The sequence below is a fragment of the Gracilinanus agilis genome, chromosome 2 (assembly GCF_016433145.1).
Source record: "Gracilinanus agilis isolate LMUSP501 chromosome 2, AgileGrace, whole genome shotgun sequence".
Classification (NCBI taxonomy): domain Eukaryota; kingdom Metazoa; phylum Chordata; class Mammalia; order Didelphimorphia; family Didelphidae; genus Gracilinanus; species Gracilinanus agilis.
Genome location: NC_058131.1, coordinates 150,301,626 through 150,328,833, shown reverse-complemented (window position 1 = coordinate 150,328,833; position 27,208 = coordinate 150,301,626). Strand labels below are relative to the sequence as shown.

At 34.2% G+C, this 27,208-nt stretch overlaps 1 protein-coding gene across 1 annotated transcript in view; it reads right to left on the bottom strand.

Annotated features, from left to right (window-relative positions):
• The window catches only part of ANAPC1 (anaphase promoting complex subunit 1), a 122,633-nt gene that overhangs the window by 66,606 nt on the left and 28,819 nt on the right, over positions 1 to 27,208 (bottom strand). Inside the window, exons 17-25 of the mRNA XM_044659509.1 lie at positions 23,414 to 23,488; positions 22,343 to 22,608; positions 18,023 to 18,114; positions 15,160 to 15,308; positions 13,773 to 13,851; positions 9,895 to 9,931; positions 9,748 to 9,818; positions 8,430 to 8,612; positions 7,474 to 7,506 (exon numbers count right to left, since the gene is read on the bottom strand). Coding sequence (XP_044515444.1) covers positions 7,474 to 7,506; positions 8,430 to 8,612; positions 9,748 to 9,818; positions 9,895 to 9,931; positions 13,773 to 13,851; positions 15,160 to 15,308; positions 18,023 to 18,114; positions 22,343 to 22,608; positions 23,414 to 23,488 — 985 coding nt within the window. The remainder of the gene's footprint in view (positions 1 to 7,473; positions 7,507 to 8,429; positions 8,613 to 9,747; positions 9,819 to 9,894; positions 9,932 to 13,772; positions 13,852 to 15,159; positions 15,309 to 18,022; positions 18,115 to 22,342; positions 22,609 to 23,413; positions 23,489 to 27,208) is intronic.

Below are 27,208 nucleotides of genomic sequence, written 5' to 3'. Positions count from 1 at the left end.
GGGACCATTTAAGTACTATGTACGATATGCAAGCATTGCATGAGTCTGAGATTCTTCCATTCCCTAATTCAGAGAAGAACTTCATCCTTCCTGAAGAAATTATTCAAGAGGTCAAAGAAGGAAAAGTGATGATTGAAGATGAAGTGAAGGAAGAAATAAAAGAAGAAATAGATTCACACACTGGTACTGAAGATGTTTTTACATCTTCAGGAAATTTGGGTAAAGGAGCTGAAAAGTCCAGTGGCAAAGAAAAAGAAAAGAGCTCATCAGATTCTGGATCTAAAGAAGGTGCAGACAAGAGGAAACGCAACCGTGTCATGGAAAAGGTCTTAAATGCAAAGAGCAATCCCTCTAGCCCAAGTGCAGCCAAATGTCGGAGAACATAGACAGGCTGTTATTAATAACTTAGAGAAAAATAAGAAGGAAACAAAAAATGATGATGTTTACTTTAGTGGAAGGAATTTTTGACAAGTTTTTATTAAATTACCCCAATTGTTCAGATGGTACATATTGTCATTTTTGCTAATCATTGGAAAGGGAGCATGAAAAGATTAGCATGAGGGAAGAGGCTGAGAAATGTATCCTAACTTCCTAGGAATATGGTTTGAATACAGAAAGGACTCTAGCTTATCTTGGTGGCATTAGGATATTTGTGAGCATTCTAGCTGAGTTCTCAGATTTCCCAAGGTAAAATGGTAGTTTTGCAAGTGTGTACTTAAGGAATTTTGTGATGATATATATATATAGAAAGATTATTTATGTATTCTTTGTGTTTTTGAAGTCAAAACTCATTTCTTAGAGATGTGCTGATCCTTTAGATTCTTATCAGTTTTCCTTGATTTGATATCTGAAGCCAGTTGTAGGGTCAGATAGTTTTTTTACCATAGTAAAGCAAATGCCAGAGTAAACTAGGAGACAATTCAAAGGGGACCTCTTTCAAATGGGCAAATCACTACATACTAAGCAAAGTGTAACTCTCAAATACATAGCTCTGAACTAGGAACAGTAAACCTACAAGCTGGATCAGAAAAAAATACCCTTTTTCATTTTCTACCCACCAAAGTAAACAAAAGATCTCTCCTTAGAGACTTAAGTCAAACCTGTCCCCTAAAGGTCAGGTGTGAAGCTGTAAACATTTACTTACTGTTTCATGAGTTGGGGGTCTTGACTGAATTGTTTTCTAGTGCCACCAAAAGTGATGGAATTTCTCTTTTTGTCACCAGAGAGACCAAGAACTGGATGTTTTGCCTCATTTATGTGTACTGTATATAATTGTTTTGGTATTTCATTATTTAATTTCTAAGAAAAATATTTTACTAGTGTTTTATATGGAAAGAATATTGCAGAAGTTTAATCTTGTGTTGTATTTTTTCTGAGAAATTTGTTTTAAGGTCATGACTATTTTGAGATACTTGTTGCTCGGTTTTATATGCTGGACTATTGAACATTTGTAGCAGTTCTATTTATTACTCAGATGGTTGCAGACAGACCAAATAAATGACAATTTTGTGGAAGGAAAAAAAAAGAATTAAGCAGAATCAGGAAAATAATATATACAATGCCTACAAGGCACTTCAGCAGCTAGACAGATACAGTGCTGGGTATAGAGTCAGGAAGAACTGAATCCAAATTCAGTGACACTTTTACTGGCTATGTGACTAGCCACATCACTTAACTTCTGACTGCCTCAATTTATTCTAATGCAAAAAGGAGCCAATAATAGCACCTACCTCACAGGGTTGTTGTGAAGATCAAGTGAGATAATATTTGTTAAGTGTTTAGCAGTGCTTGTTCTCCCCCACCACCCTGTCACACCACTATAAAACAATGAAATGGAAAAGAACAGCAAAAATTAAAACTCTATGCCAACCATTGCCCCAAAGAAGAGGTATGACAGTATCTTCCCTTCCTTCTTTGCAGAGCATACTGCCATACTTGAACTGATGTATTGATTAGTTTTGCTAAACTGTATTTGTTTTTGTCTCCTTTTTTATATTGCAAGTTTTCAAAGCAAGTGGATATATGGGGAAAAGTAAGCAATGTAAAAACAATAACTATTAAAAGGTAACAAAATGAATACATTTATAACTTACTGCAACAGTGTTATTTTGTTATGTCCTTAAAGTTCAAATAAATTCAAAGGACTTGACCTAACATTTTAGTAGCTATCATTCTTGGAATTTTTCTAAGGTCTATAGTTCAGAGTACAGCATTAAGAAGCTAACTGTTCCTTTCTTCTCCTAATAAATAGAAATGAAAAGTATTTTGCTCTAGTTTACAAAGAACAGAATTTTGTTCTTTGTTACCAGGATATATGATGTAGTTTATGGTCATAGTAATTAATGGTAGTTCAGTCAACAAATTCTCTGCATACATTTGAATCAAAAAGCTCTTCTGTATATATACAGCAGTTTTCACCAAGTGAACTTATATTTATTTTACTGTCACAAGCACAAAAATACACCTATCTAATGGGCTCTTCTGAAGTAGGAAACTTGCTAAAATGTTTTACAATATTTTTCCATAAAGTACTGAAATTATATAAGAAAAATCGGATTAAAAGAGCTTATGTTAAGTTCTTTTTTTTTTTTAAACCCTTACCTTCCATCTTGGAGTCAATACTGTGTATTGGCTCCAAGGCAGAAGAGTGGTAAGGATAGGCAATGGGGGTCAAGTGACTTGCCCAAGGTCACACAGCTGAGAAGTGTCTGAGGCCAGATTTGAATCTAGGACCTCCCATCTCTAGGCCTGGCTCTCAATCCATGGAGCTACCCAGCTGACCCCATGTTAAGTTCTTATCAAAAAGATTTGTCTTATGATACAAAGTTAGAATTAAAACAAACAAAGGGAGAGGTTGAGCCAAGATGGTTGAAAAGACTTCTGAGATCTACAGAATTCCACTCCAAATGACTTTAAAATAATGCTTTAAACAGGAGAACATTATACACAGTAACTGAAATATTATGAAATGATCAATGTGATAGACTTTGCTACTAACAGAAATACAATGATCCAAGGACAATTCACTTACAAAAATGAATAATACAGAAATGTTTTTCATGATAATATATGTATAACCCAGATTGAAATGTTTGTCAATTCCAGTAGGGAGAGGGAAGAAAGGAGGGAGAAACATGAATTCTATAATTTCAGAAAACTTATGTGGAAATTTGTTATTAAAACAAAATAAAGAAAAAAATAAAATACTACTACAAAATATTTTCTGAAGTGGCAGGACCAACAAAAGAACATCATATTTGGACTTGAAACAATTTTCTATCCTAAGACAATCTAAAAGATCAAAAGGAAAAATTTATCACACTGAGGTAAAAGTAGAGCATAGTCCAATTCAAGCAGCACCCTGACAAGTCAGTACAGGCCCTGGGGGCAACTGAATGTGTGGTGGAGACTTCTAGAATTCTCAGACCACAAATAGTAAGAGGGATGGACAACGGATCAGAAGGAAATTAAAGAGGACACCTTGCTAGCAAGAGGTAGAGGACTCTGTTGTAAATAGGCTAGAAAAGTCAGCAAATAACAAAAACAGACTCTAACCATATAAAGTTACTATAGTGACAGGAAAGATAAATAAACATACTAAAAAGAGGACAATGTCAAAATGGCAACTTGCGAAATCTCAAAGAAAATATGAATTGGCATCAAGCCAAAAAAGACTTCCTGGAAGAGTACAAAATAGATTTTAAAGATTAAATCCAAGAGACAGAAGAAAAATTGGGGGGAAAATGAGTGATACAAGAGAATCATGAAAGAGTCAATAGTTTGGTAAATGAAGCACAAAAAATGGGAATAAGTGTACAAAAATTCATTGAAGAAAACAATTCCATAAAAAGTAGGATTGACCAAATGGAAAAGGAAATACAAAAGTTCACTAAAGAAATTAATTTTTTAAAAATTAGAATTAGGCAAGTGGAAAACTAATGACACCATGGAACATCAAAAAATAATAAAACAAAATTTAAAAAAAGATGAAGAAAAATGGGAACTCTCTCACTGGAAAAATAACTGACCTGGAAAATAGATCCAGGAAAGAGAATTTAAGAATTATTGGACTACTTGAAAGCCATTATAAAACGATCCTTGTCCTCTGGCTGGCTATCATCCTAACTCACCACTAGTTTCAAAGTTTGGCACTTTTATAGTTGAAAATGAAAGTAGAAGTTAAGTGTTAGTGTTTGTTATCCTCAAATGACATTCATGCTAAAGACAAAAGAAATAGAATAAAACTTGTTTATAATGAATAATTTCCATTGGTGGTATAGATAAAATAATCTACATAATTAACCTCAGGTTCAGAAACTAGCCTAGGAGAGATCCCTGAGGGAACTCCAGTAAGTGAACTGTAACTTCTTATTTCTTTTTATATCCTTTCTCTCTATATTCTGAAAGATGCTGAAAGTGTCTTAATGTAGCCTAGTAATTTTAAAAAGCCAGTTTAAAAAACCATATTTAAAAAAAAATAAATATCATTAAAAAGGATATCCCTCAAATACTATAAAAATAATGGAGCATGATATAGGTCACATTAAAATTTTATGTTTACAGAAGAATGTTACTAATTTTAAATTTAATCTACCAAAGAGAAAAAGATCTAAAGCATCATGTAAAATAATTTCAAAAGTTAGTACATGAGGAAATTCCCCCAAGAAAAATTAATCTATGCTTAAAAATTAATTATATTTTTATAACTAAGCAAATCATTTCACCTCTCTGGATCTCTCTTTTTATATTTATACATTGTTTTGTATTAATACACTGTTATTGATTTTCACTAGCAATTATATCGAGTCCTGGCAAGAGATAAGGCACACAGTTAAGTTCTGAATGAATGCTTTTCATTCATTCAACCAAATATCTATCCATTTTGTCAATCAGTAACAGGTAGGCAGATTAAGCTGAGATGAGCTTTAAGAAAAAGTATGGATTCTAATCAATCAAAAAGCTATGAAGCACTAACTGTGTGCCAAGTAGCATGCTAAGCACTGAGGATACAAAGACAGGTAACAACTGTCAGGCCTTCTACTCTGCTAGTATACCTTTAAAAACTTAGGGTCATCTCCATTTTACAATAGGATATCTATCTGGGTGGAACTTATTAATGGAAGTTAATAAAGTTATAAAAGGAAGAAAAAATACACAAATATATGAAATCAATAAAGGATATAAGAAGGGGAAATAGAAGAAAGGAATATAGGCAGTTCTGGCTTTATGCAAATTGGACTTTACATAAAGAATTCTGAAAGAAATTCGCATTAAAAAACAAACAAACCTATATTAACCTTTCCTGTACAGTACCTGCACTATCTGCTTGGTGGTCTGGAGCCTAACACTCTACCAGTAAAAAATAATAAACCTTCCAAGTGAAAGAAGAAAGTAGGTAGAAAGAAATCTTCAAGGGATCAAGGATATGGCTTGAGACCCTAGAAGCCAAGTGTGAAGATGGGATTAACTCTACCCTGCCCATTTTTAGATTTAATCACCAGAAGAGTATACATCCCAGTTACATTTGAGCAAAAGTGAGTAACAAATCAGAATCTACTGACTGCCACTCCCCTCCCCCGGCAGACCTAAGTAAAGCTTTAGTTGTAATTGGTACATGTAAAATGGGAGGAACACACAGGAAGTGATGAAAGGAATGGTCTTTATAAATTGCAAGAACTTCCTGGAATGCTCTCTCTTTCGCCTTGAACTGGATCCTGAAGGAGCTCTGGCCGAGGACTTTGGACTGCTTTCTTTTTTAACTACCACGTGGGTGAGTGAAAAAGACTGACTCCTTCCTGGATTTTCTGAAGGGACCATCCTCAGGAGGGAGAGGTTTCATGGCTGAGATCTTTGCTTTATTCATCACCAGGCCCTCAGCTCAAGGCTGAGGCCCCTCTGGCTGAGGACTAATTAGCCCTGCCTGAGTTGAGCCAGGGTCCGGAGCAAAATACTTAACGTGTTAGGTGAGATATCTTGCCCTATCTCCTCTGATTTCCTTACTTTCTCTCTTCCTATTTGTAAATAAACTACCATAAAAGTCAATCTGACTTGAGTCTTTCATTTGGAATTAAGTATTTAATTCCTGGCAACCCTATACTCTTGTATATTCAGTCCAACCATAATTTTACCCTTTACACACTTCTCCCTTCTTTACACAAGAGAGGAAATCTTTGCTCCACTCCACCCTATGTCCAGCCCCTGATGACCCTCCAAGCTTGGGTGCCTCATGTGTGCCACCAGCCCCTGCATGTTGGCTATCTTCTTCTGTATGTGTCCATCTCTCTCCTCCATGTGTCTGCATGCTCTCCATGTTATTCCTCACCACACACACAGAATCCCCTTCCTATTTTCCTCCCTCCTTCCCTTCCCCAAATCCAAGTGTAAATTCACATTAGTAAAAATCACTTTACATAGAAGTCTACAAAATGGTCCACTTACATAAAGTGAAAATATTGGTAGCTGAAGTTCCCTTTTTAAAGGATAAAACTATTGTAAATCTAAGCTGATTTTTTAAATTTTATTATTAAAAGTTTGGAAAAAATTATCTACAAATAAAAGTATGAAAGATAAATGACTGAATATAAACTTTTAAGCTAATGCTTTGTTATATTCATCTAGTAGCATAACTAATAGGAGAATGGAGTGAAATGTCCTAGAATACAGTTCCAAGCCTGATGGGTACTTAAGTGAGCTTCTACAAATGAAGGTCTTGGGCTAGAATTTATAATGATACAAATATAAAAGGAGAGAACATCTATCCTTGGGAATTATGTAATTGAGAGGTTTTGGGAGAGAAGGAAGCAAAGGAATATAGATGTGAGATATGTTTAAAAATAAGTAGAATATAAACTAGAATATGAAAATGTCTAAGAGAGGTGTAAAATGCTTTGGAATTTCAAAAGAATTAGAGATCATTTCTAGATGAAGCATTCAGTAAATTTCAAAAGGCAAAGCTATTATGTTGATGGGTAGTGAGCAAAGCCATGGAAGAGAAAAAAACAACTTATATTTGAGGGATGGCAAATAGTGTGAACCTGAGGTAGGGAAAAGGGGAAATAAGGTAAGAAAAATTTGGAAAAGGAGGTACTGTTATTCATAGATATTCATTAAGTGACAGGCATTGAACTAAAGCACTTAAGATTTAAAGACAGTCAAAGACTATCTCTGGTTTCAAGAGGTCTGGCAAAAAGGATTGTCCTCAGAGCTGCACGACCCACATGATGCTTATGCCCTAGGTGACCTAGGTAAGTCTTTCCGCCACCAGGGACCAAAGTCTCCTCATGTGCAATTTGAAGGTATTGGACCATCCTCAGAGGACTCTTTCAGTTTTCCATCTATATGCTAAGATCTTATGGAACCTCTGACAAGTCATTGAACCTAATCTCTCTGAGCAATTTTTCCCCCAAATGAAAGAGAGGGAGACTAGAAGATCTCTCAGATTCCTTCAAACCTTAATATCCCATGATTCTATACCATACTCTGCAGCTGTGCTGATCCAACTGCTGACTCAGGAACAAAGAAAGTCTAATAGCTCTAATTTTCCTTAATAGGCCTACAATTCCCCATTCAAATTCAACAAATATTCATGTATACTTTTTTATTCAATTTGCTAATAAAATAGGAAAATTGTTCTATGATAGACAATAATACTAAGTAGTTATTTAAAATGTATTTAATAAAACCAAGATTAGAAGGGAAACAAACTGAAGGGAAAAAATTATAGGAAATGTCTCTGACAAAGGGCTCACTTCTCGAAAATACAGAGAACAGAGGTCAAATTTATAAGAATATAAAGCATTCTTCAATTGATAAATGGTCAAAGAATAGGCAATTCTCAGATGAAAAAATTTTAACTATCGATAGTCATGAAAAAATGCTCCAAATCACTGTTGATTAGAGAAATTCAAATTAAAACTACTCTGAGATTCCACCTCACACCTATCAGGTTGGCTAATATGACCAAAACGGAAAATGAATAATGCTGGAAAGGATACAGGAAAATTGGGACACTGATGCACTGCTGGTAGAAGTGTGAACTGATACAAATCTGTGTGAATTTAATATGAATTGTACCCCTCTTTCCTTTTCAAAAAGAAAAGTTTTGAGAATCCATTTTAGTCTCAGCCTCAATGTATACTATAAGATGTCAGAGACTTCATGGCTCCTTGGTGATCCAGAAGATGCCTTGCCTCTCTGGTCTCTAACCCATACTGAGGTCAAGTCTGTCCAACAAGAGAGAGCTCAAAAAGTAGTAATGTCATCAAGATTATAATATAGGGATCAAGGAAGTATGAAATCTTTATATCAAACCAGCAACTAATTAGTTCAGTAAGTTCATAACCAAATTTTGAATACAGTAGAGAAAAATATAACTATCATAAGTTCTGAAAATATTTGCTTCTTTTTTTGTGAAGAAACCAACATTATACTCACAGATTTCCCTTTTGGCAAGTTCCCTTCACAGGCTTGTTTGGAAAGATCCTGACGTCCAATCAAGAGGCAGACAGCTTCTGGCCAATCTGAAGCGGGCTGTTCTCGGCAGTGATAAATTGCATCTCTGATAGGAAGCGCAACTCCAAAAGGGAGAGACTCTAAATCTCTTAAGGTAAAGCCTTATGGAGACAGAAAAATAAAATAATACCTTCAGTAAAACATAAAACCTAATATTGTATCTCAGCCTGTTATCAAGAAGACTTCTCGAAATATACTCCAGAACATCTCTCACAGAAAGATAAAATATCGGCATGTCTTCATATGGACAGAGTTCAAATGGTTGCTTTTTTTTTTCTCTTGATTGGACATTCTATATGACTATTATGTTTTTGTGGGGGGTAGGGAGGGCAGGAGAGTGGAGTAAGATATATAATGATATATAAATAGTGGTGTGAGTTTCAGGAGATTCCTAAACATACAAATTAATTTTTAAAAAGACAAAAAAAGGTAGTTGTTTTTAAACCTGAACACTTCTTGTATTGTATTAATGCCAGTTAATATAGTTTTTTGTTTCCTACATAGTTCTCTCATTTTTTAAAGAGAATCTTAGAATCTTTTTAAATGTCTTGACTTTACTTTCCATTAAAAAATGTGTAAAGCTGTCACTTTATTCTGTTCCAAGGGTGATTAAATTTTGGACTCAACTGAAAAGCTATCTAACTAAAAATAATGGAGTTATCTCCTTTAATCACATGACTCAGTACTCATCTCCTTCTGTTTCCCTTATTGGATCATCCTTCCCTACCCCTAATCAGGTGAATATTAACTTTAGAGTTTACAATAGTTATCATCCAAGGAGAAGGATCAAGAATAATTTTTCAAATTTTACCAGAAATACTGTGATCCCTGAAGTCAGTGACTTCAAATGTGAAAACAGAATAATTCATTACCTCCATTCTGAGGTTAGGCTTTATCATCGCCATTTCAAAAGCAATAAAATTTACTGTTATCATAATTACAGGAGGGTTCCTTGACCACAAGGAATGATCTTCAAAGCTATTATGACTCCCAAAGATTTGAGAAGACTATGAGAATATCATGGAAAACAGCAGTATTCTTTAATATACTATCTATAATTATTCCAATTCTGTGGAACACTCCCAGAAAGTAATAAGCTAAAGTCCTTCCCGTTCACTTCTAGCAAACTGCAAGGACTAATCAAGGGATTAATTATGGGACTAATAAGGACAGAAAAATGTGACTTTCTACTTGTTAAATGTAAGATTAATATAAAGTAACAAAAAGTGACCTTACCTACATTAGTCATCCAAAGCACTAACTTTTCAGCTAGGCTATTAACAGGTGTACTATGTCTGAAACTAAATCTACAAAAAAAGAGCACAAAATTATTAAATATACCCATTAAAGAATAAGAACAAAAACAATTCAGTTCAAAATTACCTGTTGTCATTTTGATCCATTTGAATCTTTTTTGGTGCTGAAAAAAATTAAGAAATTAAAAGCATTTTAATTAAGCTGACAAAGAAATATATTCTACTTAATTCTTATACAGACCATTTTAATCTAAATATTTTTTTACTGAGGCTTTTTAAACAATGGCTGGTAGCCCTATGGCTACTAAATGGAGAATCCTGGTAATTTATTTTACTAAACTGCCAAAAATGACCTTTCATGTTCTCTTTTAAATGGGTAAGAAAAACAGATATGATCCAAAGGAAAGGACATTAATTGCACATAAAAATAACTAACACATTATGAAAAAGGATAAAATACAAAACCATCACTTAATTTAAATAGATTTTCATTTTGCTGCTGTCCTTATAGGCTTATATCCCTAAATTCAAAGAACTGACTGAACTCAACCATGCTGGTCTATCTCTCCTGTTCTTCACACTATACCCTGGGATAGAAATGTTCTCTCCTTCCTCTTCTACAGCTGAATTCCAAACCATCCTTTAAAGACAAAATCATGACATCCCTGAAGACATTTCCAATCTTTCGAAGGCAACATTTCCAGCATACCTCACATAGTAGTTTGTTCTAAATAGTTACTGTGAATTATTAATATCTATTTGTCCATGTACCCTGATCTTCTTTCTATAATGCAAGCTCCACATGGGCAGAAGCTGAGTCTCATCTCCATTTTTCTACTTGCCTTCAGGGCCTAAGCACAGTGTTCTTCAATTAATAAACGTTTAATAAATTTTTGCTAAATTAAATTCAAATCCCCAAGCATGCTGTTGGTAGGAATGGCATTTGGGAAAGAATGAAAGTGAAAACCAGGCAAACGAGAGAAAAACCAGCTTTGTATATTTTCTACAATTTACAGGAATATTCTGTAATGATCACAAAATCTGGTCTCCTTAAGGATACTCATATAACTTCTAATGGTAATGATGTGATTCTGATTGCCATCATAAACAAATCCACATGACTTGGCCATTTTTGTGATACTTCTTTGTCAACATACTATTGGCTAAATTCAAACAGAAGTTATCCATGGGGGGCCTTTAATTTTTATTCTTGGATTTTAGTCATTTAACAAGCTTCAAAGGCATATGCCTGTTGTTGGCCTTTATTGTTATTTGGTGAAGTGATATTGCTTGTTGCAAAAGGATTTCTATAGTTTGGTTTTTTTTTTTTACCCTTGTACTTTTTGGTGTATTGTCTCATAGGTGGAAGATTGGTAAGGGTGGGCAATGGGGGTCAAGTGACTTGCCCAGGGTTACACAGCTGGGAAGTGGCTGAGGCCGGGTTTGAACCTAGGACCTCCTGTCTCTAGGCCTGACTCTCACTCCACTGAGCTACCCAGCTGCCCCTTCTATAGGTTTTTTATGTTTATCATGTATTCAGAAAACACCTATCAATCCTCATCCTACTTTTTGGCAAGTGTTACTCTTTCAATAAATGCATTCTGATGATGGACCTTGTGTTGTTTTTTTTTGTTAATATTGTATTATTTCTTGGAAGATACTTTCCAAATCTATCATCTTTTTTATAGTTCCAAGAATACGAATTAAGATTTTGTGAAAGTGTAATTTAAGTATTTGTAAAGAATAAATTAAGTAGATATTTTGTAGCCCTTAATTGCTTGAAATATACTCTTACCACTGAGCTTTGATTTCAGGATGCCAAACAGTCTTTGAAAAGTTCAACCATGGCTTAATCATCATAGCTTAATGCTCATTATACTTTGCCTAGAGACCAAAGCATTGTTAAGTATCACCTTTATCAATTGGTACATTCTAATATCAGGTTCAAGCTCTAAGACTGGTACTCTATTCGTTACTCCACACTACTTCTAACATCATTTTTAACATTACCATGTTGGTGGTATGTTTTAAAAAGAGAACAGTTTTTCAGATGGGTAGCAAATATGCTTAAGAGTTCTTTCTCACCCAATATACTCAGGTCTTATATATTGACAATAAATCATATGTGCAACTGAGTCACAAGCTGTTGGATAATGGATATAAGAAACGTAAATATCACAAAGCTTTTAGGCAACTTATTCAATAATCACTGAATTGTTAAAGAGTTTGACTGTTAAGTCCTCAGAAATTTTTTGGCACAGCACTCTTGCTCCTCAGTCAACACATAATTTTTTTATAAGTACATTTGTAGACTTTTCTGTGAAACGAGATGTGAATGCTTTGCAAAAAGTACATAAAGATGCAGCCAGACTATGTTTGGAGGAATAGGATCAGTATTTTTATCTTTAATAAATATGTGATATCTTTAATAAAGATATAAATATCTTTAATAGATATGTGATGCCTTCTATTAAAAAAGTTGCAGTCTAATGTTTGAAAGGAAAGTAATCAAGTACTTTGCTCATGATTCATGTACCACAGTGAAAGATCTGAGCCTCTCAATTGGTCCTATCTGGTCCTCTGCCTTCCAATTTTGCAGAGAAGCTGGGTTTCAGTTACTTTCCTTGAAACTTTTTCATTCCTTATATTAATAATGTACAAGCTTTTTGCTCTTATTTGATCCAACTGTCATATTTCTTTTGGTGGCCCATTCTCCTCTTTCAAGTATTATGTCTTCTCTAATTTTTTCCCTCAATACTCTGTGGTAAAGTGCAAAAAATTTTTGCACTGTTTTGACTCCTAATCCTGATACACTTCTGTTTTTTAGACTGTTTTTCATGTTTCTATTTTTTTGTTGCTTTTTAGAGAGATGACATTTTAGTTTTCTATGACAAGTTTTCTATGACATTATTATTACTGTTAAGTATTATTAACTGGCACATATGTAGGACTTTAAAGTCTGGATAGTGCAAAATATTCATTATCTCATTTGAATCTTTTAAGAAAAAAAAAGACACATGGGGACAGCTGGGTGGCTCAGTGAATTAAGAGCCAGGCCCGGAGAAGGGAAGTCCTGGGATCAAATCTGGCCTAAGAAATTTCCTAGCTGTGTGACCCTGGACAACTCACTTATATGATATTGGAAATTTGGGGTTCATTAAGCTTTAATATTTAGATATATGATATAAACTTCTTGTGCACATTTAGGGGCCTTGAAAACTACATTATCCATGATTCAACGGGCTTCCTTCTTATGTGGTGACATAAGCCAATGTAAAGCAAAGCTTAAATAGAGAGAACTTGATTGGGACGCTCTCTTTCGTACGAAGCAGCCAGGTGGGCAGAAGGTAATGGCGGGCAATTTGAATTAGATCTTTGCAGGCATGTGGCCTTCTTAATTACCAATATGCCTCTAAATAAACTATTAATATTCTTGAATATATCCATAGTTTTCGTAACACTTAATCATTGCCTAGCCCTTACCACTCTTCTGCCTTAGAACCAATACATAAGTATTGATTCTGAGATGGAAGATAGGGGTTAAAAAAGACACATAGTTCCTGCCTTCAAGGGCTACTACTAAGTGTAACAGGGCTGAGTGATTATGTAAAAGGAGAAGGGAAAGAGGAACATTTATGGACAGAAGAAGGACTTTCAGTTTGTGGTTAAAGGAATAAATTAGGGAAGGTCTCAGAAATGAAGGAGATGGCACCTGAACTAAGTCCTTGAAGGAAGACAAGGATATTGATAGACGGAGGTGAGGATGGAATTCATTCTCCATAGGCATAAATAGGGACAAGAAAAAGAAGAGAGAACTCCAAGGTAGGGAAATAGATATTAGTCCAGTCTGTAGGAAAATAAAGTAGGCAAAGGGGACGCAATGTGAAATAAAACTGAAAAAGTAAGTTGAAGCCAGAGAGAGGTGAACCTTAAATGTCAAGCTGAGTAATTTGCATTTTATCCTAGAGGAAATGGAAAGCAAAAAAAGTGAGCATATCATACTACCTGAAGTTACTTTGGATAGATATTGTGATGCTTCATTAGAAACAGCTCTCTCATCACCAAGTATATAGAGGGCAACACTCTGTAAGGAAAAAAATATTACACATAAAATTTATTCCCATCATATAAAACCATAATAATAAAATATTATCAAAACAAAAGACACATAGATGGGGAAAAATCCAAAATTTAGTTTCCACTTTAATGTTACATCATGCACACTACGCAATTAAATACAGATTTCGAAGGTTAGCTAATAAGTTAAATTATCTCCTTCGCTAAATTACCACAAGAGTATCATGGCATTTTCTTTTCAAAATGTCAGAGGATGAAAAGCCATGCAATTCTAATAGTACCTAAAAACATTTAAAATATTTAAGATAAAAGCATCAAATACAAACCCCTGTGTTTAAACCAATTATCAGTCTTCAATTATACATTATTAATACTGATATAAATTTTTTTCCTAGCTATTTCCTTTAATATAATTTTTTTTTTAAAACAAAATAACAGGGGCAGCTGGCAGCTCAGTGGATTGAGAGCCAGGCCTAGAGACAGGAGGTCCTAGGTTCAAATCTGGCCTCAGACACTTCCAAGCTGTGTGACCCTGGGCAAGTCACTTGACCCCCATTGCCCACCCTTACCACTCTTCCACCAAGGAGCCAATACACAGAAGTTAAGGGTTTAAAAATGTAAAAAAAAAAAAAAAAAAAAAAAAACAATAAAAACAAAGTAACAAATGCCTTCTGGTCAATTCTTGTTCATAAAGTTTTCTTTCTGATAGTTCCACTTAAGGGGCTAGATAAGATCCATAATTGATTCAAATGTTTCATAGTAATACATGAATTACTTGTAACAATTCATTGTTAGTTATTATGCTACCAAATCAGACTTCCTTACTATTTAGATGTATTTGGGCCACATTCTCCATCCTACAAAAAGGACTAAACTACAATAATCCTATTTCAGATTAGATTTTTTATCAGGTTTTTTTCTCTCAATAATACTCTAGATAGTAGTGATGGGCAAACTATTCCCCATGGGCCAGATCCAGGCCACAGTAATTGCTTAAGGCAGTAATGGGCAAACTGCAGCCTAGATCTGGCCTGTGGGGAATAGTTTGCCCATCACTACTCTAGATTATTGGCAGAAAGAATTGCATATATGTCTAAAATTTCTCATTTCCCACTTGACTTTTTTCCTCTAATAAGCAATTTTTTTACTAAATGGCACTTTGGAAAAAAATTTTTTTAAGGATTTTGTTGTGTTTCTTTAACATTATGATTCCATATTACTCATTTATAATACTAATCAAGCGTAATATATCTAATATTGTATTGGGTTTGGAAATGGTGAAACAGTTAAAAATCAAAATTGTCACAGTACATACCAACACTATGAGTTTGCTTCGTTCACAGACTCCAGACAGGTAAGGATATGGTGATGCTCCTTCACCCTTTAGACAAGAACTCAGCCACTGATATATACTTGGAGGTTCAGGTGTAAAAAATGAAGGATGATGCATAAATCCTGTTTGGGCTTTAAAGTGGATGATATTTTTGAATACATAAAAACACAGAAAGACAATGTTTTTATTTTATTCACAACAAAAAAGATACTTATCATTTACTGTATTGGTCAAAACATGATCCTCCATTCTTCCCGCTCCCCCCAATATGGCTTGTATAAAACCTGAGCGTGACCCTTAGTACCACAGACATAGCTTAGGTTTCCCTGATATCCCTAAGCCAAACTGAAATTGTAACTATTTTGCTCTTGCTGGCAGTATTTCCCTTCAATTCTCCCACAGGCCTTAGGTAATAAAGATATTGAAAAGTCTACCAATTCCTTTTTTCCTTCCATGTAGACAAGAGCGAAAAAGATAAATATGGATGAAGAGAGGAGATTTCTGGGAGTCTTTCCCCTCAAAGATTCTCTGTATTTTGACCTGAAGTTCCACTTCCAATTTTTAAATAGATAATAACTAAGCTATTGCTCAAAGGGAGAGTGATGATTATAGTGGTAAAACATATAATGGCAGCTGGTTAGTGCATTGGATAGAATGCTGGGCCTGGACTCAAGAAGACTCATCTTCCTAAGTTCAAATCTGGCCTCAGACATTTATTAGCTGTGCGAATCTGGGTAAGTCACTCAACCCTGTTTATCTCAGTTTCCTCATCTATAAAATGAGACAGAAAAGGAATTGGTAAATGGTTCCAGTATCTTTGCCAAGAAAATATCAAATGGGGATATAAATAGCTAAACATGACTGAAAACAACTTAATGACAGATAGCAATGACTGCCAAGTTGAGTATCAAAGAACAGAAATATAGGTAGTATAAATAAAAGCAAAAATAATGCATCCCACAGTAAAGCAGGGTTCCTAAGATTTGCAATTTTTATAATAAGTAATTTAACTATTAGAATTAAGACATATTAAATGATATTCCGTATTCAAAAACATTTAGAATTTTATGGATGACAAAAATGTTCATATTACATACTACAAGAAAAAAAGTTTCACTTTAGAAAGAGTTCCACTTACAGAAAATACCATATTTTTCAAAACATATATAAAATTAAAATCTCTTTGATTTTTCTGTACTAATTTGGAAACAGTAATATCTAGATGGTAGGGCTAAATATAAAAGAATTACTATGACTACTTATTACATAATAAAATTGTCTTGGTAACAATTTTCCAAGGTTTGATTTTGCTATAACCAGAGAACTCTTTTAAGTCCCTACTGAATCTACCACTGAAGGCAACAGAGGCAAAGCTGATAGATGAGGTTCATTTTTGTTGAATCTTCCACTAAAGGCATACCCTATTAATGAATATTCTATGTCACATCCCTAAAGTTCCTTGGCCCATTTCTTGCTCAGAATCTTAAGTTTTAGTCCAAATATAGTGCACTCATGGTAATGTTGACAATATGATTTCTCCACATTTACTTACACAACTTTACAAAGTACAGAAAAAAATATTAAACAAGATGTATCAAGCCAGTTTTTCATATTAAGGACATTTTAGAAAAATTTAACTCCTGAACTAGCATATTGTAATTCTGAATATTTTAGATCCTTATGACATTATCAAATTAAGAGAGATAATACAGGATAAAGCACTATACAAGCTTTAAAGCTCTACATAAATGTGAATGATTATCAGTTTCTAGGTGGTTAGGTGGTGTAGTGGATACTGCTGGACCTGGAGTTAAGAAGACTAAGTTTTTGCCTCTAATACTTTCTAGTTGTGTGACCCTTGGCAAATCACTCAACCTCTCTCAATCTCAGTTTCACCTGTAAAGAGGATAATGCCAACCCCTACTTTTGGGGCTGCAGGTAGCAAATGAAATGTCACATGTTTTGCAAATCTTACAGTGCTATATAAATGCTAGTTAGTGCTATACAAATGACAAGGTGGTACAGGGGAAAGTACTGGACTCAAAGTCAGAAGACTGCCTCAGACACAGTTTGATCCTAGGCAAAACTTAGCTTCTCTCAACCTCAGTTTCCTTATCTGTAAAATGAGGATAAATAGCACTACTTTCACAGGGTTGGGGTGAGGATTAAATGAGATAACATTTGTAAAGCAATCTAAAAATCTTAGAAGACTGTAAAAAATGCTGGTTGCTAATATTTTTATAATGAAATACACAGTAATAACATTCCCGCCCTATGCCAAAAAGAAAGGGTGTTGAAGTTTTTCAAATAATTAATATGGGCTTTAGCTTCACCAAAGTTTAGATTTAAAGCATAATATCAGACTTGCTTAGTAGGGAAAAGTCTTTTACAAAGAGTGAAGGGATTCACATTACACCACAGCTTAAGGTCAACAAGATGGGTAAAAAAGGTAGGATTTTACAATTATTTTAGGAACTTTTAAGCATGCAGAAAAGTTTATTTTTTCCTTTCATTTCTTAATTCATTAATGACAGCAATTATTAAGAAAAATAAAATCCAGGATTTTTAACTGCCAATTATGGAACAGAATGCATTAACAACATGATTCTTCTGAATCAAAGATTCTGTTTAAATATATGCAACTTTGATGTTTAGCCATCATTAAGTCATCAGTAAAAAAGGAAAGGATTAGAAGCACATTTACAATGTCAGCAGTTTCTGAATTTGAGCTACTGAAAATGCTGCCAAGCCTAATCTTACCAAGGTTACAAGAAAGCTTACTGAGAAAAATTCTGATAAATGACACATCATTACCTAGAAAATCATTAATGCCATGGCAGCTTACCTTGGTCAATTATGCATGTTTGTCGAGAAGTTTTCACAAGTGTTGGATAGTCTCTATAGTAATAATCTAAATATGGCTCCAACTGCAAATCCCTAAAACAATAAAGAATATAAGAAAGGAGAAAGGAAAAGCTATTACTCTCAAGGACATAAAAGACAATCTGAGTTCTATGTGGTTTAAAAGTCACAAGTTTACTGATCAAATAACTCTTACCTGAATTTTGAAGGAATATGAGAAGAAAGGCAACCAGTCTTCTCTCTTTATATCTAAACTTACATAGTGCTTTTGTTCCAAAATGTATAAAGCCTCCTGCAATCTTTAAAACTTTGTGTCTAAATCCTTTCCATTACTTGAATTCTCTTGCATCACTTGAAATAAATAGCCCATCATCAAAGGGGGCTTTGTTATTCTTTTAATTACAGGATTTTCATTGTAATGGCATTTGCTATGATAGTTTTTCCTTTGCCAATTAAAAGTTTAAAATCTTTTTATGATTTTTATTCTATTATTTCAAGTTCGACTTTCTCACATATCATATAACAGTTATATGTAAATGAAATACAATGATATCTGTCATGCATACAAATGGGTAATTACTACATATAGAGTGAATTATCAAAATAAGCGTACTTAGCATTAGACTCAGTGCCTTGATAATAGTGCCTAGATAACTGTCTTGTCATGACAAAAGAGCTTTCATAGCTCAATGAAACTATGAGCAATAATGTATGGGGTTACCAAAGGCAGATGTCACAAGTGGGAAGTTCTAACAAAAGGCAATCCACAGGAGAGGGAAATGGCAAACCAATCCAGAATCTTTGCCAAGAAAACCCCATGGATATTAAAATGATAAAAGGTATACCATCTGAAGATAAGCCCCTCAGGTCAAAAAGTGTCCAACATGTTACTAAAGAAAAGGAGAGGACAACTACAAGTAGCTCCAGAACTAAAGAAGTTCTGGACCAAAGCCAAAAGGAAGCTCAGCTGTGGATGTATATGGTGAAGAAAGCCAGATGCTGTAAAGAGCCTAGAATGTTAAGATCTATGAACCAAGGTAAACTGGATGTGGTCTAACAGGAGATGGAAAGACTTTTAAACATCAAGATCTTAGATGTCAGTGAACTTAACAGGAGGGGAATAGGTGAATTTAATTCAGGTGATCATTACATATACTACTATAGGCAAAAATGTCTTAGAAGAAATGGAATAGTGGGTAGCTAGGTGGCTCAGTGAATTGAGAATCAGGCAGGGACAGGAGGGCCTGGGTTCAAATCTGACCTCAGACACTTCCTTGCTGTGTGACCTTGGGCAAGTCATTCAACCCCTACTACCTAACCCTTACCAATCTTCTGCCTGGGAACCAATATACAGTATTGATTCTAAAAAGAAAGGTAAGAATTTTTTTTAAAAAAGAAGAAATGGATTAACCCTCCTAGTCAATAAAAAGGTCAGAAAAGTAGTACTGGAGTATAATCTCAAAAATGGCAGAATGACACCTGTTCAAATTCAAGGCAAGTCATTCAGTACCATAGTAATATAAGTCTATGCTCTAACCACTGATGCCAAAGTGACCAAAGTTGATTAGTTCTATTAAAAATGTATAATGTTTCTAGAAATAATCCCTGAAAAGGTGTCATTATTCATGACAGAAAATAGGAATGCTAAAGTAGGAAATCAAAAGATAACTGGAATAACAGGCAAATTTGGCTTTGGAGTACAAAATGAAGTAGGGCAGTGACTAATAGAGTTTTATCAAGATAACCCACTGATCATAGGAAACACTCTATTTCAACAACTCAAAAGGCAACTCTGCACATGGACATTACCAAATAGTCAATATCAAAATCAGATTGATTATATACTTTGTAGCCAAATGTGGAGAAAGTCTATATAGTCAGTTAAAACATGATCATAAACTTCTCAGTGCAAAATTCAGACTTAAATGAAAGAAAATGGAAAAAACATATGATTATGCTGGTATGACTTAAAGAACATCTCTTATGAATAGGAAGTGAAAGTGATGAATAGGTATCAGGAATTAGAGCTGATAAATTGAGTGCCCAAAGAACTATGGACAGAGGTTCATGATACTGTAAAAGAGGGAGCAACAAAAAACATTCCAAAGAAAAAGAAGGGCAAAAAGGCAAAATGGCAGTCTGATAAAGCTTTACAAATAGTTGAGGAAAGAAGGAAAGCAAAAGGGAAAGAAGAAAAGGAAAAATATACCCAACTGAATGCAGAATTCCAGAGAATAGCAAGGAGCGATAAGGTTTTTTAAATGATCAATGCAAAGAAATAGAAAACAACAGAATGGGAAAGATGAAATCTCTACCTGAAAATTAGAGGTATCAAGGGACTATTTCATGCAAAAATGGGCATGACAAAAATTGAAAGAATTAACAAAAGTAAAAGAGATTAAGAAGTTGAATCAATGTACAGAAGAACTATAAAAGAAAGAGTTTAACATCACCAATAAACACAATGATGTTGTTACTAATCTAGAGCCAGACATTCTAGAGAATGAAGTCAAGTGGGTCTTAGGAAGCATTGCTAACAATAAGGGTAGTGGAAGTGACAGGATCCCAGTTTAATTATTTAAAATCCTAAAGGTTAAGCTGTTAAAGTGCTGAACTCAATATGTCAGCAAATTTGGAGAGCTTAACAATGGCTACTGGATTGGAAAAGATCAGTTTACATCTCGGTCCTAAAAAACAATGTCTAAAGAATGTTCAAGTTACTGAACGTCTGTGCTCATCTCACATACCAACAAGATTCTACAGGCTAGGCTTCAACATCTGACCAGAGAAATATCAGAAGAGCAAGCAGGTTTACAAAGAAGCAAATAAACTAAGGACCAAACTGACAACATTTACTGGTTTATGGAGAAAGCAAAGAAATTTCAAAAAAAATATTTATTTCTGTTTCACTGACTACACTAAAGCCTTTGACTTGTTTGGATCACAACAAAAGGTAGTAAGAGTCCTTAATAAAATGAGAATACCAGATCATCTTACTTGCCTCTGGAAGAATGTGTATAGACCAAGAATCAAGAATCAACAGTTGGAAAAGAACAAGGAACAACTGAGTGGTTTAAGATTGGAAAAGGAGTAAAACAAGGTTGTATACTGTCAGCTTATTTAACGTATGCAAAGTACAAGAAGCAAAATGCCAGGCTAGAGAAATCAAAAGCTGAAATTAAGGTTGCCAGGATAAATAAGACCAATTTCAAATATACAGATACCATTCTGATGGTAGAAAGTGAAAAATTAAGAAGCCTCTTGATGAGGGTGAAAGAGAGGAGTATAAAAGCTGTATTGAAAGTTAACATAAAAAAAACTAAGATCTTGGCAAGTAGTCCCATCACTTTCTAGTAAATAAAGGGAGAAGTAAATAAAGGAAGCAGTGTCAGATTTTATATCTTGGGGCTCAAAAATCACTATAGATGGCAACTGCAGCCATGAAATTAAAAGACCCTTGCTCACTGGAAGGAAAGTTACGACAGAGACATCACCTTGCAGAGAAAGATGGGTATAGTTTAAGCTGTGGTTTTTCTAGTAGCAATGAATGGCTTTAAGAGGTGGACCATAAGGAAAACTGAGCATCACAGAAGCAATACTTTCAAAATATGGTGCTTTTTGAGAGTTTCTTGGGCAGCAGGGAGATCAATTCAGACTAGTCAATGAAAGATAAAATACCGAAACTGAAGCTTAAATACTTTGGCCAAATGAGAAGCAGGTCTCACTGGAAAAGACCCTGATATTAAGCATGATGGAGGGGAAAAGGAAAAGGGGACAGCAGAGGATGCAGTGGATAGATAGTATCAAGGAAATAAGCATGAACTTGAACAGACTTTGGGAGATAGTGAAGGATAGAAGTCACAAAAAATCAGACATGACTTAACAGCAACTTGATTAATGCTCAAAACAAAAGCATTAAACAGCCTTCACCCAAACACTTAAATGACTACATAGACCTCAAGTCTCATTATGGCCTTCCTTTGAAATAGATGTTTTTCTTTGATCAGCACAAAGTAGCCCTTGACACTAGTCCCATCACTGACTCTGGCAATTCAGAATATACTTTAAGGGCATAAAAAAATAATGCCAAGCTTAATTAGAGAATAATATATTACAGATGATTCATCTATAAAGTGAAGATACTGTATAAATGTTCTAATTGGTAAAGGGAATTCAAAATAAAGGAAAACTAAGCTTGGTTCTTATTTGCAGAAGTTGCTATATAGTATTCCGAAAACTCTCTGAGTCAATATAAATTCATTTAAGGATCTCTGGAATATTCTAACTTGCAAACTACACATACCTTGCCAACTGAACTAGAAGAACAACAAGTGAACGTATTCCTTCTCCCATTAAACTATTCAATTTTAATTCCTCATAAACAAGATGAAGCACAAAAAATATAGCAGGTATTTGAGTGAAGAGAAGTGTAGAAGAATCCAAAGTAAGATTGTGTAAAACATCCTCCTTCATCTGTGAAACTTCCAAAGGATTCAAATGCAAAGCTCTAGTCAAAAGATGAGACTCAACATTCTGATGGTAGTCTGAATTTAGTAAATATTCCCAGTCCTAATCAGAGGAACAAAAAGAAAAGATGCATTAATTATTTAATAATACCTCTTTTATCCCCAGTAGATATTGTTTTTATTAGTGAAAAACAAAACACTAACATTTAAAAAAATCTAATTTCTGTGTGATAATTTTAATACTAATAGTTTGAGATTAAATTTACCTTAAAATATTTTTAAAGTCACATGATCAAATGTAGAGGCATCAAACATGAATAGCCAAATACTATTCAGTCACAATTAAATACCATGACAGATCACATTCAGAAAGACTTTTTGGGGAAAAAAATTCATCTATGTATAGAGTAATAAGAGGGTGCTGGAAAGGGGGAAGGGGAGAAAGCTGCTAGATGATAGCAGAAGAAACAAAAGAAATGAAGAAATTGATCTCAGATTGGGACTAAGTTATTATGATGAAACAATAATCTATTATAAAAAGGATGTGGTGATTCTTTTTGCTAAATCTAAATCAGCCTATAACAATTTTAGAAAGATGCCACAATAATGGTCTTATATATAAAAAGTTTTATCAACCAGTTATCTGGAGTATAGAATAGTAAATAACCTCTTCAATTTTTTTCTCTTGAATTAATAAATTCTTTGATACCAGATAGACATAGACAGAACACTAAGGTTTAGATTTTTATTTCTATGCTCAAAAAACACATGGGTGATGTCCATATAAAAGGGATCCTATGGAAAACATTTTAAACAGGTACCTGTAGGCAGACAGTGAAAACAATAAAAACTGATAACACAACTATCCGTGAGAAATTAACTTGTTAGCGATGAACTACAATATTTACCTCATCTGATCCAGTGTCAGAAGGCCTTGCTTTTTTAGGTGCAATGACTGGAGACAGAGATCCTTCAAAATCAAGCTGCAAATTACACCCCCCAAAAGAGAAACAAAAAAATTCAAGTTTAATATATTGTTTCATTTTAAAACACTAAGTAATCCTTTCCTGCAACTTATCAATTTAAAATCAGTTTGATGTGGACATTTACAAAGCCCCCTGTGAAGAAGAAAATCTCACCATTAATGAATGTTCCTACCTCATATGTTATCACATATCATGATCACCATGTACAAACAGTATTTTAAGAACTCTTATATACCACTACTGACAGGTAAGCTATTCGGTTTCAATTTACAGTTAAAGAGATATCAATTAATCAATCAACATTTAATTAGTACTAATCCTTCAGGGGTAAAAATAAGACATTTAATGAAATAAAGGACTTTCAAGCATACTTGTTGAAAAGAGCAGAGCTGAATAGAAAAATCTGATATTTCAAACACAAGACTTCAAGAGAAGCACAAAAAGGTAAACATGAAAGTAATTATAGGGAAATTCAATGAAGTCAAATTGTTTACATTATATATAAGAAGATAATACATCTGACTCCTAAGAAAATTATCATTAGGGCAGTTAGAAGGAATCTAAACAGAGAGAGAACATGAATATGAGTTGATTATGTTGGAATTATCTCCAAAGAAAACGAGTAGAGGAAAGGTTGAGGGAGAACAGGAAAGGGAGAGACAATAAGGAAAATGTTCTTACATAAAAGAAGTGCCCAAGGAAGAGTTTTTATAGTAGAAGGGAAAATGGGGGAAGCGGTGGGAAATGCTTGAACTTCACTTTCATTGAAACTGGTTCAAAAAAGAAAAACTATATACACACTCAAGTAGAGAAATTTATCTTGGCCAACAGCAAAATAGACCAGGAAGGAGATCAGAAAGGAGGAGTAGGGGGAATGAGAAAAGAGAAGGCAGATCCAAGGAAGGCAAAGATCAGAAGCAAAACAGACTTTTGAGGATGGACAGGATTAAAAAAGAGAATAAACAGAAGAAACTAGAATGGAGGGAAATTCACAGTTATTAATTATGGAAGCAGATAACAGAATGGATTAAAAATCAGAATTTAACAATATGCTGTTTTTAAGAGAGACTTTTGAAACAAAGATAGACAATTAATATAATGGGTTGAAGCAGAATCTATTATACCTTGAGCTAAAGTAAAAAAGTAAAAAAGGCAGGGATAGCAATCATGAGCTCAAACAAAAGCAAAGAAGAGACCTAATTAAAAGAGATAATCAGAGAAACTACATTTTGTTAAAAGAAACCTATCAGTGAAGCAACATAAAACAATTTTACAATGGATTTCTGATAAAGGCTTCATTTCTCCAATATGAGGGAAATTGAGTCAAAATTTATTAAAAAAAGAGCCACTCTGCAATTGATAAATGGTAAAAGGATACGAACTGGCAATTTTCAGGAGAAGAAATAAAAGCTATCTATAGTTGGGGGGGGAGGTACTCTATAAATTACTATTGATTAAAGAAATGTAAATTAAAACACCTGTACCACCGCACACCTATCAAAAATGACAAATGCTGCACGGATGAGAGAAAATAGGTACACCAGTAAACTGTTTGTTCAGTAGTGAACTAGTCCAATCATGGAGAACAATTTTGAACTATGCCCAAAGGACCATAAAACTATGCATATTCTTTGACCCAGCAATATACACTATTAGGTCTATACTCTAAAGAGATCAAAGAAAAAGGAAAATGACCTACATATGTGAAAATATTCATAGAAAGCTTTTTGTAGTGGCAAATAATTGGAAATTGAGTAAATGTTCATTAATTGGGGAAAAGCTAACCAAGAAATGGCATGTGATTACAATGGTGCTATAAGAAACTGTCCTATAAGAAATAACAAGGGGGATGGTTTCAGAAAAAAACATGGCAAGACCTATATGAATTGATACAAAGTGAAGTGAGAAAAACTGAGTGATTATCATGCATGGTAAGAGTAATGTTAGGGCAACTGGTGGTCCAGTGGATAGAGCCCTAGGCCTGGAGTTAGGAGGACCTTGGTTGAACTATGGACTCAAATCTGGTTCAAATCAAGACACTTCCTAGTGACCCTGGGTAAGTTATTTAAACCTGTTTGCTTAGCTCTTGCCCCTGTCTTATGTTTGAGAGTTTTAAAAAATTTAACAGCAATACTGTAATGATGATTAACTATGAAAGATTTGGCTACTTTGATCAATACAATGATCAAATACAAGACAATTCTAAAAGACTCATAAAGAAAAAATGCTATCTACCTTCAGGGAGAGAATTGAACTCTGAGTACAAATTGAAGTATGATCTTCTTATTCTCTTTGGTTTTCCTTTTTTTTTTTCAATATAGCTAATATAGAAATGTTTTACATGATTTCACTTGTATAATTGATATCATTTGCTTGCCTTTTAGGTGGTTGGAGGGGGAGGAGGATGGGAAAGAGAATTTGGAACTCAAAATTTAAAGAATGCTAAAAATAAGCAATGATTTTTAAAAAATTTTAAGCTAATAACCCAGTAATATGATGGGATACCAAAAAAAATTAGAATTAAGATCAGAAAGAACAGAAAGATCAAGTAACAGGCAAAAAAAAAAGTAAAATGCTATGTACTATAACTTTTTAAAGCACTTCACCATAGCTTCATCTAAGACTAGCAGACAAAAAAACTTTTTATACTAGAAGCTGAAATTATTTCAATTTTACAGCTGGCACTTGGTCAAAATGCATATCCCTGACCCTAGAATAACAAAATGAGAACGCACAGCTCAAGGATAAGTATTCTCAAAAGGGTGACTGACAACTAGGTATGGCATCATATGAGTTTCAAACCTTGGACTGAGGAGAGAGAGTTAAGATATCACAAAGAACAGAGAGTAAGGAAGATGACCTTGCAGCAGAAAATCATTGGTGTTAAAGGGGGAAGACCTTGAAAGAAGTTCTGACTCTCCTACTTTAAAACAATGTGATAGGGAGGAAGTCACTAAGACTCAGTTTTCTAATCTATAAAAGAGATTATTTTTCTCATATGCTTCTGTGAAGAATACTCTTTGTAAACTATTTTTTTTATTAGGAGTGTTCCTACATTGGCGAAGAAACAAACAAACAAACAAAAAACAGTGAATCCCAATTCTGGCTATTTTTCTACTAAGTGTACATTACTTAGAATATCTAAATAGCACAGGGAAAAATGACAAAAAATATTCTCCAAAAAACATTTTTGTATTAAGATGAGACAAGAATGGCCTTGGTCTCTGACTTAAGGGGAAAGAAATGCAGAATTAATCTAAAATCACCTTCTAAGCAAATATTTATTAAGCAATGACTTCTTTGTTAGGCATTCTATTAGGGTCTGAAGATACTATGAAAAACCAAGCCTCTTCAATCCAACTTACCTTCTAATGTAAGTAAGAACATGTAATTAAATTAGTATACAGAAGAAACCTTCATAGTTAAATAGAAAATAATCTTGAAAAGAAGGCCACTAGCAGCTAAAGGAACATGGAAAGATCTCCTGAAGATGGTAATACTTGAGCTGAGTCTCAAAGGAAGCCAGGGAGCAAAAATTAGAGTTAAACATATTTATTTGGAGGCTGTTCTGCTATGCTCATATTCGCTGATACAGCACTGGAATTTCTCCCTAACTGCCTAATCCTCTTCAATTATCCTCTGGTGATATATAGCTTGAAATGAAGGAAATTTAGAAGTAATTATTACAATTCCCTTCATTTTAGAAATGAGAAGGTA